Source organism: Balaenoptera ricei, chromosome 21, assembly GCF_028023285.1.
Source record: "Balaenoptera ricei isolate mBalRic1 chromosome 21, mBalRic1.hap2, whole genome shotgun sequence".
Classification (NCBI taxonomy): Eukaryota; Metazoa; Chordata; class Mammalia; order Artiodactyla; family Balaenopteridae; genus Balaenoptera; species Balaenoptera ricei.
The window spans coordinates 35,775,032-35,788,369 of NC_082659.1; the positions used below are offsets into that span (position 1 = coordinate 35,775,032).

Here is a 13,338-nt window from a genome sequence, read left to right on the forward strand (position 1 = left end):
AGATGCTGCTTTGGTGTTGTGGTTATTTTGAGCTGTTGGCACTTGAAAAACAGTAAATGTGGGGAGCAGCTTTCTCCGAACTCCCTTACATTTCTAAAGACAGACCCTCCAAAAGGAACGCAATTGCCGTAAGTCCCCTCCCTGGGAGTTTCAAGAGTGGAAGTGGACGCCACACCCTGACAAGTTTTGTCAAATTGTCACATCTCCAACCTATTCTTCTAAGGGCCCATTCATCTTTCCTAAAAACCTTTTACTCTCCCCCAAGAGGCCTTCATCTCCCATCCCCTTTCCTTATTAAGGTGGTATTTAAGCCTGAGTTCGAAGCCACCTCAGGGAGTTGCTAATTTTTCTCTGGGTATCTCTAGGTATTTTTCTATTTTCTCTAGGTATACACGAGGTATACATGTTAATAAACCTCTTTTTGTTTTTCTCTTGTTGATCTGTCTTTTATTCCTGGGGTTTCAACCAAGAACTCAGAAGGGTGGAAGGAAAATTATCTTTCACCTTCAGCAGATTTTCAGGAAGGCTTTTCAGGGGCTGTTTGAGCAGAGACCTGTGAGAGGAAAAAGCATACCAGTCAGAGAACAGGAAGTGCGTGCTTGGTGCGGTCTTGGTTCGGCAAGGATGCCAGCAGGGCTGAAGGCCTGTGAGTGAGGGGAAAGAACTGGTGGTGGTAAGACTGAAGCAGCAGCCAGGGATCATGGTAAGGATTTGGATTTTTATTATTATTTTTATTGTGGTAAAATAGTCATAACATGAAACTTATCTTTTTAATCATTTTTAAGTGTATAGTCTGGTGATGTTAAGTACATTCACATTGATGTGCAGCCATGGCCACCATCCATCTCCAGAACTTTATCATCTTCCCAACTGAAACTCTGTCCCCATCAAACACTCCCCATTCCCCCCCAGCCCCACCCCAGCCCCTTGTAACCACTATTCTACGTTCTGTCTCCGTGAGTATGACTATTCTAGGTCCTCATGGAAGTAGAATCATACAGTATTTGTCCTTTGGTGTATGGCTTATTTCAGTTTGCATAATGTCCTCCAGGTTCGTCCACGTTGTAACATGTGTCAGAATTTCCTTCTTTTTTAAGGCTGAATAATATTCCATTGTATGTATAGGCCACATTTTGTTTATCCAATCATTTATTAATGAACATTTGGGTTGTTTTCACCTTTTGGCTGTTGAGAATAATGAAATACCTGTTAGAGACCCCGCTTTCACTTTTGGGTATTTACCCAGTGTGGGATTGCTTGACATACGGTAATTCTATGTTTAGGTTTTTGGGAACTGTTTTCCACAGCGTCTGTGCAAGGGTTCCAGTTTCTTCCCATACTCACCGATGCTTGTTTCCTGGTTTTGTTTTGATAACCATTTGAATGAATGTGAACTGGTATCTTCACTTTGCATTTCCCTAATGATTAGTGATGCTGAGCATCTTTTAATGTGCTAATTAACATTTGTGGGATTTGATTTTAAATGGAAATTAGTGGAAGGTTTTGAGTAAAGGAGGGACATGTGATTTACATTTTTAAAGGATTACTTTGGCTACCATGTGTGAAATACACACAGTAGAAAGGCAAGAATGGAAACAGATGAGTGTAAAGCTATTGTAGCAGTCCGGGCAAAAGGTCAAAGTGTTTAAATTATGCTTCACAATTCACTGATCGATCATAAAGTCATTTTAGTGGGTCCTGTGGTGGACAAGGTGACCCGCCAGTCCTCCTCCAAGGAGGAACCTGCTGCCCAGCTTTGGGGAGTGGAGTCAGCAGCCAGCCTCCTGCGTGGCCTGAGGACAGCCCACAATGGACTGCCAAGAGGCAGAGGTATGAGGGCCCAGCCATCGCAGCCTGACGGGGACCACTGACAGGCGCCACACGGCTTCCACCTGGGAGGCTGAGACCTCACAGGCCTTGCAGTTTGACCACATGGGTGTTTGTCCCTAATCTTGCTTCCCAAGTTCCATCTTAGTATCTGCTTCCATGACCAGCATTTTTTGGTGTGTTTGATGAGTATTTCAAAAAATGAAATACAGTGGAATAGAAAATAGTGCACAGTGCACTATTTAGAAGTGCACTGTTTAGAAGAAGAAAGTGATTTTTGGTGAAGTTTTTTTCAAACTTATATATGTTCAGGTGTAATGGGTCATGTTGTAAAATGTATTTCTTACCGTGGGTCGTGGTCAACAATTTTGGAAAACAATGGACTGTATCAGTTCGGTTGGAGGTGATGAGCAGTGTATGGATTCTGGATGTTCTCTGAAGGTTAATCTGAGAGGATTTGCTGACAGCTTAACTGGATGGAGGATGCAAGACACAAAAATAGTTAAGAATGACTCCAGGGTGAGAGTTCCTTTTGATCAGAGTAGACAAAACTCCCTTTGACCATCCAATCCTGATTTAGTTCAGTTGTTCACTGCGTTCTTTCCCTATGGATTTACATCCATGCATATATTTCTGGTGGCTTTAAAAGAAAAAAAAAAAAGAGTCATATTTATTTGGCAAATTTTAGTATTGAATGGATGTAGATTTTTCTGGGCTTCAATACAGCTTCTCTGTCCTTGCTGATCCTTTGATATGTATCTCTCCAAACCACAATAACCTAATAACTTCTCCAAACTCTAAATCACAGAACATATTTTTTTTTAAATAAATTTACTTATTTATTTTTTATTTCTGGCTGTGTTGGGTCTTCGTTGCTGTGCACGGGCTTTCTCTAGCTGCGGCAAGCGGGGGCTACTTTTTGTTGCAGTGCGCGGGCTTCTCATTGCGGTGGCTTCTCTTGTTATGGAACACCGGCTCTAGGCACACGGGCTTCAGTAGTTGTGGCACATGGGCTCAGTAGTTGTGGCTTGCGAGCTCTAGCGTGCAGGGTCAGAAGTTGTGGCACACAGGCTTGGTTTCTCTGTGGCATGTGGGACCTCCTGGACCAGGGCTCGAACCCATGTCCCCTGCATTGGCGGGCAGATTCTTAACCACTGCGCCACCAGGGAAGTCCCAGAACATATTCTTTAAAGTTGTCAGTTATAGGAAAGGAAAATCAATGACTGCTGCCACTATTTCAAGATAGGTACCCTACACTCCATTAGCTCTCCCATCAAACCAGTGCAAATAAGAATACAATCTGAGTAAAAAAGACTGGCTGATCCTCCTTCATGACAGCTGGATACCTGTCAGCACATGGATGTTCTAAACCTGTCATTGTCTTCTAGATCCTTGCAATGTGCTTCGAATTGTGCACCAACACTCCTGCCTTCTTACCAATCCCTGAGGATATAAGAAGCAGTCTACAGATGCTTGGTGAAAATACGATCAGAAAAATGAAAGTCAGAGAAGGGAAATTGTAAGACAGGGTAGAAGAAAGTCATCACCCCAGAGGAGGGACACATGGGACCTGGACGAATATCCGTAAGGACACACAAATGCTGTCTCATTTGAGACAGAAAAACCCTATGGAGAAGCAGGGCAATTGTTGATTCTCCACTTTACAAGTGAGAACCTGAGCCAGGCCTGACACACTTGTTACAGAACATGGAGAAGGGTGACAGTAAGGAGATGGACACACATGAAACCCATGCCTGCCTCCCCAGTTTCAAAGGGTGCCTTCCTCTGTCCAGTATTTCTTAACCCTGGCTGCATCTTAGAATCACGTGGACAGTTTTAATGAAACTCCAGTGACTAAGCCCAAGCCTCAGGGATTCTAATTTCATTGGCTGAGGGCTTGGCATCAGCATACTTTAAAAGCTCCCCCCATAATTCTAAGGTGCAGCCCAGGTTGAAAATGACGGCTCAATGAGTCCACGGTACAGACTGCTGCTTTGTCATCAGGGTTCCTGGGGATGTTAAGATGCCACAACGCTAGTGGGAGAGCATAGGCAGGGTTGATCAGCAATCAGTATGTTGTGCTAAATACAGATATCAACCAATCAATGAACAATTTTTTTAAAATTACCATTTATTGTACAAATAAACTAAATCACAATGTGTGTGTAAATAAAACTACTTAACAAGTGATATAAGTTGTAGTGCAAATTGTTCATCAGTTTTTTATTGAGGTATATTTTACCTATCACAAAATTTACCTCGTTCATGCGTATGATTCATCATCTATTTTTGACTTTTTAGGAATTATTGATATGAGCTTTTCATTGGTATGGCTGTCACTAGCTACATGATGCTCTCAGTTTGACTGCACTCTTCCAGAGATTTACCCATAAGTTTGATAATTATTAGGTGCCTGGGGATTGTATTAAACGCTTGAGCTTTCAACTTCCCCCAATGCTCTTTAAGCTTCAACATTTTCTCTCTTGGGTACAGTCAGGGAGGTTGGTACTTTCAGGGCCCTGGTTGCACTCCAGGAGCTAGTACTAGAAACCTGTGAGCTAGACAGAGAGGGAGAAAACAGAAGGGGAGGGCAGGAAGGGTGAGAGCACATGAAGACTGGTTAATCGAGAACCAGAACCAGGAGCCTGTGTTTGTCTTTTGGCTCCACCACCACGAAGCACCTGAGGCTATGCCCAGCTGGGTCAGGACAGTCATAACAGACAGTAAAGCAGTGGCTGAGTGGAGCCCAGTCATAAGTAAGACAGAGGCACAAGGCAGTGGAGTGATTGGTTCAAGATGGTGGAGTAGAAAGATGTGCGCTGACTCCCTCCTGCGAGAGCACCAGAATCACAACTAACTGGTGAACAATCATCGACAGGAAGACACTGGAACTCACCAAAAAAGATACCCCACATACAAAGAAGCCGCAATGAGAGGGTAGGAGGGGCGCAATCACAATAAAATCAAATCCCATAACTGCGGGGTGGGAGACTCACAAACTGGAGAACACTTATACCACAGAAGTCCACCCATTGGAGTGAAGGTTCTCAGCCCCACATCAGGCTTCCCAACCTGGGGGTCTGGCAACGGGAAGAGGAATTCCCAGAGAGTCAGACTTTGAAGGCTAGCGGGATTTCACTGCAGGACTTCGACAGGACTGGGGGAAACAGAGACTCCACTCTTGGAGGGCACATACAAAGTAGTGTGCGCGTCGGGACCCAGGGGAAGGAGCAGTGACCCCATAGGAGACTGAACCAGACCTACCTGCTAGTGTTGGAGGGTCTCCTGCAGAGGCGGGGGGTGGCTGTGTCTCACTGTGAGGACAAGGACACTGGCAGGAGAAATTCTGGGAAGTACTCCTTGGCGTGAGCCCTCCCAGAGTCCAACATGAGCCCCACCAAAGAGCTGGGTAGCCTCCAGTGTTGGGTTGCCTCAGGCCAAACAACCAACAGGGAGGGAACCCAGCCCCAGCCATGAGCAGACAAGCGGATTAAAGTTTTACTGAGCTCTGCCCACCAGAGCAACACCCAGCTCTACCCACCACCAGTCCCTCCTATCAGGAAACTTGCACAAGCCTCTTAGATAGCCACATCCACCAGAGGGCAGACAGCAGAAGCAAGAAGAACTACAATCCTGCAGCCTGTGGAAAAAAAACCACATTCACAGAAAGATCGACAAGATGAAAAGGCAGAGGGCTATGTACCAGATGAAGGAACAAGATAAAACCCCAGAAAAACAACTAAATGAAGTGGAGATAGGCAACCTTCCAGAAAAAGAATTCAGAATAATGATAGTGAAGATGATCCAGGGCCTCGGAAAAAGAATGGAGGCAAAGATTGAGAAGATGCAAGAAATGTTTAACAAAGACCTAGAAGAATTAAAGAACAAACACCTAGGAGAATTAAAAGAACAAACAAACAGACATAAACAATACAATAACTGAAATGAAAAATACACTAGAAGGAATCACTAGCGGAATAACTGAGGCAGAAGAACAGATAAGTGACCTGGAAGACAGAATGGCAGAATTCACTGCCGTGGAACAGAACAAAGAAAAAAGAATGAAAAGAAATGAAGACAGCCTAAGAGACCTCTGGGACAACATTAAATGCAACAACATTCGCATTATAGGGGTCCCAGAAGGAGAAGAGAGAGAGAAAGGACCCAAGAAAATATTTGAAGAGATTATAGTTGAAAAATTCCCTAACATGGGAAAGGAAATAGCCACCCAAGTCCAGGAAGTGCAGAGAGTCCCAGGCAGGATAAACCCAAGGAGAAGCATGCCAAGACACAGAGTAATCAAATTGACAAAAAATTAAAGACAAAAATTATTGAAAGCAATAAGGGAAAATGACAAATAACATCCAAGGGAACTCCCATAAGGTTAACAGCTGATTTCTCAGCAGAAACTCTACAAGCCAGAAGGGAGTGGCATGATATATTTAAAGTGATGAAAGGGAAGAACCAACAACCAAGATTACCCGGCAAGGATCTCATTTAGATTCGATGGAGAAATCAAAAGCTTTACAGACAAGCAAAAGCTAAGAGAATTCAGCACCACCAAACCAGCTCTACAACAAATGTTAAAGGAAATGGTAATAGGAACATACATATCGATAATTACCTTAAACGTGAATGGATTAAATGCTCCAACCGAAAGACACAGGCTTGCTGAATGGTTAAAAAAACAAGACCCATATATATGCTGTCTACAAGAGACCCACTGCAGACCTAGGGACACATACAGACTGAAAGTGAGGGGATGGAAAAAGATATTCCATGCAAATGGAAATCAAAAGAAAGCTGGAGTAGCAATACTCATATCAGATAAGATAGACTTTAAAATAAAGAATGTTACAAGAGACAAGGAAGGACACTACATAATGATCAAGGGATCAATCCAAGAAGAAGATAGAACAATTATAAATATATATGCACCCAACACAGGAGCACCTCAATACATTAAGGCAACTACTAATAGCTATAAAAGAGGAAATCGACAGTAACACAATAATAGTGTGGGATATTAGCACCTCATACCAACAGACAGATCATCCAAAAGAAAATTAATAAGGAAACACAAGCTTTAAATGACACAAAGACCACATAGATTTAATTGATATTTATAGGGCATTCCATCCAAAAACAGGAGATTACACTTTCTTCTCAAGTGCACATGGAACATTCTCCAGGATAGATCACATCTTGGGTCACAAACCAAGCTTGGTAAATTTAAGAAAATTGAAATTGTATCAAGCCTCTTTTCCGACCACAACGCTATTGGAAAAAAACATAAAAAACACAAACACATGGAGGCTAAACAGTACGTTACTAAATGACCAAGTGATCACTGAAGAAATCAAAGAGGAAATCAAAAAATACCTAGAGACAAATTACAAAGGAAACACAATGATCCAAAACCTATTGGATGCAGCAAAAGCAGTTCTAAGAGGGAAGTTTATAGCAATACAAGCCTACCTCAAGAAACAAGAAAAGTCTCAAATAATCTAACCTTACACCTAAAGGAACCAGAGAAAGAAGAACAAACAAAACCCAAAGTCAGTAGAAGGAAGGAAATCATAAAGATCAGAGCATTAATAAATGAAATAGAAACAAAGAAAACAATAGCAAAGATCAGTAAAACTAAAAGAAGCTTCTTTGAGAAAATAAATAAAATTGATAAACCTTTAGCCAGACTCATCAAGAAAAAGAGGGAGAGGACTCAAATCAATAAAATTAGAAATGAAAAAGGAGAAGTTACAACAGACACCGCAGAAATACAGAGCATCCTAAGAGACTACTACAAGCAACTCCATGCCAATAAAACAGACAACCTGGAAGAAATGGACAGATTCTTAGAAGGGTATAACCTTCCAAGAGTGAACCAGGAAGAAACAGAAAATATGAGGACCAATCACAAATAATGAAATTGAAACTGTGATTAAAAAATCTTCCAACAAACAAAAGTCCAGGACCAGATGGCTTCACAGGTGAATTCTATCAAACATTTAGAGAAGAGCTAACACCCATCCTTCTCAAACTCTTCCAAAAAATTGCAGAGGAAGGAACACTCCCAAACTCATTCTATGAGGCCACCATCACCCTGATACCAAAACTAGACAAAGACACTACAAAAAAAGAAAATCACAGACCAATATCACTGATGAATATAGATGCAAAAATCCTCAACAAAATACTAGCAAACAGAATCCAACAACACATTAAAAGGATCATACGCCATGATCAAATGGGATTTATCCCAGGGATGCAAGGATTCTTCAATATACGCAAGTCAATCAATGGGATACACCATATTAACAAATTGAAGAAGGAAAACCATGTGATCATCTCAATAGATACAGAAAAAGCTTCTGACAAAATTCAACACCCATTTATGATAAAAACTCTCCAGAAAGTGGGCATAGAGGGAACCTACTTTAACATGATAAAGATTATATACGACAAACCCACGGCAAACATCATTCTCAATGGTGAAACACTGAAAGCATTTCCTCTAAGATCAGGAACAAGACAAGGATGTCCACTCTTACCACTAGTATTCAACATAGTTTTGCAAGTCCTAGCCACGGCAATCAGAGAAGAAAAAGAAATAAAAGGAATCCAAATTGGAAAAGAAGAAGTAAAACTCTCACTGCAGATGACATGATACCATACATAGAGAATCCTAAAGATGCTACCAGAAAACAACTAGAGCTAATCAATGAATTTGGTAAAGCTGCAGGATACAAAATTAATGCACAGAAATCTCCTGCATTCCTATACACTAACAACGAAAGATCAGAAAGAGAAATTAAGGAAACAATCCCATTCACCATTGCAACAAAAAGAATAAAATACCTAGGAATAAACTTACCTTAGGAGCTAAAAGACCTGTACTCAGAAAACTATAAGACACTGATGAAAGATATTAAAGATGACACAAACAGTGGGAGAGATATACCGTGTTCTTGGATTGGAAGAATCAATATTGTGAAAATGACTATACTACCCAAAGCAATCACAGATTCAATGCAATCCCTATCAAATTACCAGTGGCATTTTTTAAAGAACTAGAACAAAACATCTTAAAATTTGTATGGAGACACAGAAGACCCCAAATAGCCAAAGCAGTCTTGAGGGAAAAAAACGGAGCTGGAGGAATCAGACTCCCTGACTTCAGACTATACTACAAAGCTACAGTAATCAAGACAGTATGGTACTGGCACAAAAACAGAAATATAGATCAATGGAACAGGATAGAAAGCCCAGAGATAAACCCACACACCTATGGTCAACTAATCTATGACAAAGGAGGCAAGAATATACAATGGAGAAAAGACAGTCTCTTCAATAAGTGGTGCTGGGAAAACTGGACAGGTACATGTAAAAGAATGAAGTTAGAACACTCCCTAACACCATACACAAAAATAAACTCAAAATGGATTAGAGATCTAAATGTAACATCACTCTAAAACTCTTAGAGGAAAACATAGGAAGAACACTCTTTGACATAAATTACAGCAAGATTTTTTGGATCCACCTCCTACAGTAATGGAAATAAAAACAAAAATAAACAAATGGGACCTAATGGAACTTAAAAGCTTTTGCAAAGCAAAGGAAACTACAAACAAGACAAAAAGACAACCCTCAGAATGGTAGAAAATATTTGCAAATGAATCAACGGACAAAGGATTAATCTCCAAAATATATAATCAGCTCATGCAGCTCAATATTAAAAAAACAAACAACCCAATTCAAAAATTTAGGCAGAAGACCTAAATAAACATTTCTCCAAAGAAGACATACAGATGGCCAAGAGGCACATGAAAAGCTGCTCAACATCACCAATTATTAGAGAAATGCAAATTAAAACTACAATGAGGTATCACCTCACACCAGTTAGAATGGGCATCATCAGAAAATCTACCAACAACAAATGCTGGAGAGGGTGTGGAGAAAAGGGAACCCTCTTGCACTGGTGATGGCAATGTCAACTGATACAGCCACTATGGAGAACAGTATGGAGGTTCCTTAAAAAACTAAAAATAGAATTACCATATGACCCAGCAATCCCACTACTGGGCATATACCCAGAGAAAACCATAATTCAAAAAGACACATGCATCCCAGTGTTCACTGCAGCACTATTTACAATAGCCAGGTCATGGAAGCAACCTAAATGCCCACTGACAGACGAATGGATAAAGAAGATATGGTACACATATACAATGGAATATTACTCAGCCATAAAAAGGAATGAAACTGGGTCATCTGTAGAGACGTGGATGGATCTAGAGCCTGTCATACAGAGTGAAGTAAGTCAGAAAGAGAAAAACAAATATCGTGTATTAATGCATATATGTGGAACCTTGAAAAATGGTACAGATGAACTGGCTTGCAAGGCAGAAATAGACACAGATGTAGAGAACAAATGTATGGACACCAAGGGGGAAAAGCAGCGGTGGGTGGGGGGGTGGTGGTGGGATGAATTGGGAGATTGGGATTGACATGTATACACTAATATGTATACAATGGATAACTAATAAGAACCTGCTGTTTAAAAAATAAATAAAATAAAATTCAAAACAACAAACCAACAAACCACCATCTCATTGAAATTGATTGGGATTGTAATAAAGCTGTAGATCAATGTTGGGATAACTGACGACTCTAGTATATTAAATCTTCCAATCCGTGAACATGGCATATCTCTTTTTATTTAGTTTTTTGTCTCTCATGAGGTTTTACAGCTTCTAGGTATGCTGTTACAGTTGTCTATTCTGTTTCTGGTATACATAAGTAAAATTGATTTTAATATCTAGCCGCTTTCCTAACTTCTATTAAGTTTTCTTGGCTCTGTTGGGTCTTCGTTGCTGTGCGCGGGCTTTCTCTAGTTGCGGCGAGCGGGGGCTACTCTTCATTGCGGTGCATGGGCTTCTCATTGCGGCAGCTTCTCTTGTTGCAGAGCACAGGCTCTAGGCGCGCGGGCTTCAGTAGTTGCAGCACATGGGCTCAGTAGTTGCAGTGCGTGGGCTCTAGGGCGCACAGGCTTCAGTAACTGTGGCGCACGGGCTTAGGTGCTCCTCAGCATGTGGGATCTTCCCAGACCAGGGATCGAGCCCGTGTCCCCTGCACTGGCAGGTGGATCCTTAACCACTGCGCCACCTGGTAAGTCCTAACTTCTATTAATTCTAATACTTTAGCTGAAGTGATTTAAGAGAGTGTGATATTGCCAAAGAAATAGACAAAGCAAGTAATGGAACACAGTGGAGAACTCACAAACATATCTATGAATATATATGGATGCTTGAGACTTGACAAAACCTTCACTGCAGAGAAGTGAGAAAAATCTAGTGTTCTGAATAATGGTGCTGGGACAATTAGGCATCAATACCAGAAAAAAAAAAAGAAAGAACAAAATTACATCCTTACCTCATACTATATACTGAAATATGAGATGCAAAAGATAAATATCTTAGATGATAATATAGGAGGAAATCTCCAGCCTTTAGAGTTAGAATAAAATAGCAAATTGGTTGGAACATATTCTGCACAAAGGAAGAAACCCAAATGGCAAATAAATACATGACAAAGTGACCAATCTCAGTAATCAGGAAAATGCAAATTAAAGACATTTTTATATACCACTACCCACCCATTACATTGGCAAAAATGAAAAAGCTTGATGGTTCCAAATGACTACTCTGCTTTGGGAAAAGTTTGGCATTATGTAGGAAAGTTGAAGATACCTATCCTAATGACCCAGTAAGTCTATTCTTAGGTACGTCCCCAAAGAAACGCATACTCTGATGCGTCAGAAAATATGAACAATGTTGGCAACATTGTCTGGAATAGCCACAAACTGGAAACAACCAAAATACTCATCAAGGGTACAATGTATATTGTCATATAATGGAATTATATGCAAAAATGAAATAAATTAACTGGAGCTCATATGATAACAAGGATGACTGTATAAACAAAATGCTGAGCAAAGGAAGCCAGACTGTATAATTCTATTTACACAAAGTTTAGGAACAGGCAACGTCATACCATGTTGTTTTTACTTAATGGTAAAACCCTAAACAAAAAAGGGAACCATTACCATAGCAGTCAGGCTAGTGGTTACCTCTGGGGAAGGAGGAGCTTGAGAAGGGAAATGTGTGGAGATTCTCAGGCACTTGCAATGTTTAATCCTGCCGGGATGCGGTTACATTGTTGTTCACTATATGACAACTTGTAAGACTACATGTTCGTACTATGTACTTTCCTGTTTTTGTATTATATTTTACAATAAAAAATACTTTAAGGAGGAAAACAGAATTGGAGTGAAATGGTGAAAAACACGAGACTAAAACCAAAAGCCCAAAGGAAAAAATAATTACATTTGACCCTTGAACAACCCAAGGGTTGGGGTGCCGACTCCCGTGCAGTAGAAAACCCGCATATAATCTTAGAGTCAACTCTCAGCATCCCCGGTTCTGCATCTGTGGGTGCAGCCAACCACAGATCCTGGTTTCCTGAGATGGAATCTACTCCTGGTGAAGATGCTGTGATGATTGTTGAAAAGACAACAAAGAATTCAGAATATGACATCAACTGAGTTGATAAAGCAGCAGCAGGGTTTGAGAGGAATGACTCCAATTTTGACAGACATTCTACTGTGGGTAAAATGCTATCAAGCAGCACTGCATGCTACAAATTGTTCACGAAAGGAAGAGTTAAGGGATGTGGCAAACTTCACTGTTGTTTTATTTTAAGAAATTGCCACCGACACCCCAACTTCAGTAACCACCACCCAGATCAGTCAGCAGCCTTCAACATCCAGGCAAGACCCTCTACCAGCAAAAAGGTTATGACTCACTGAAGACTCAGATAATGGTTAGTCCTAAAACTGAGTATCCTAGTCCCACTTATAGAAATCTGTTCTGCAAAAAAAATAGCATTGACATGAAAATTATGCCAAGCCCACTGTATGGAAAAGTGAAACAAGAATGACATAGATGTGTATACACAGGCATGGAAGGACATGTATATATAGGGCTATATAATTTGACAGGGTTATAAATAAATTTGGGATTATATAAACAGAATTTTATATTCATTAGATTTTTTTGATATTAAAAGTCTGTTAATTAAAAATTACAAATTTAACATACTGTCATAGTCAAAGTGTCTAAAACTTAATGTGCCTTTTTTTCACTCAACATTATTTCTGTGATCTGTCTCTATTATAACAGATCTAGATCCTCTTATTGGTTATATAGCATACAATTGTATGACAATGATACATTTGTCTATTCTCCAAAACATGAATGTATATAGCTGGTTTCCAATATTTTGTTCTTCAAAAAAATGCTGTGAATTGTGATAGCTATCACACACAGTGCTTACTATGAGTCAGCCACTGTTCTCTTATTTCACGTGTATAACTCTCTCACCCTATAAAGTAGTTACTACTATCATCCTCATTTTACACAGGAGGAGACAGAGATAATGAGAGGTTAAATA

General features: G+C 40.4%; 1 protein-coding gene across 2 annotated transcripts in view; it reads right to left on the minus strand.

Annotated features, from left to right (window-relative positions):
* Positions 1-959: 959 nt before the first annotated feature.
* HOOK3 (hook microtubule tethering protein 3) overlaps positions 960-13,338 on the minus strand; it is a 119,087-nt gene continuing 106,708 nt past the window's right edge. Inside the window, exons 23-24 of one of the 2 annotated variants that reach the window (XM_059909495.1) lie at positions 2,175-2,299; positions 960-1,185 (exon numbers count right to left, since the gene is read on the minus strand). In XM_059909495.1, the coding sequence (XP_059765478.1) occupies positions 2,296-2,299 (4 nt within the window). In that variant the 3' untranslated portion in view covers positions 960-1,185; positions 2,175-2,295. Of the gene's footprint in view, positions 1,186-2,174; positions 2,300-2,396; positions 2,468-13,338 lie in introns of those variants that run through there. The other variant, XM_059909492.1, reaches the window with a different exon arrangement.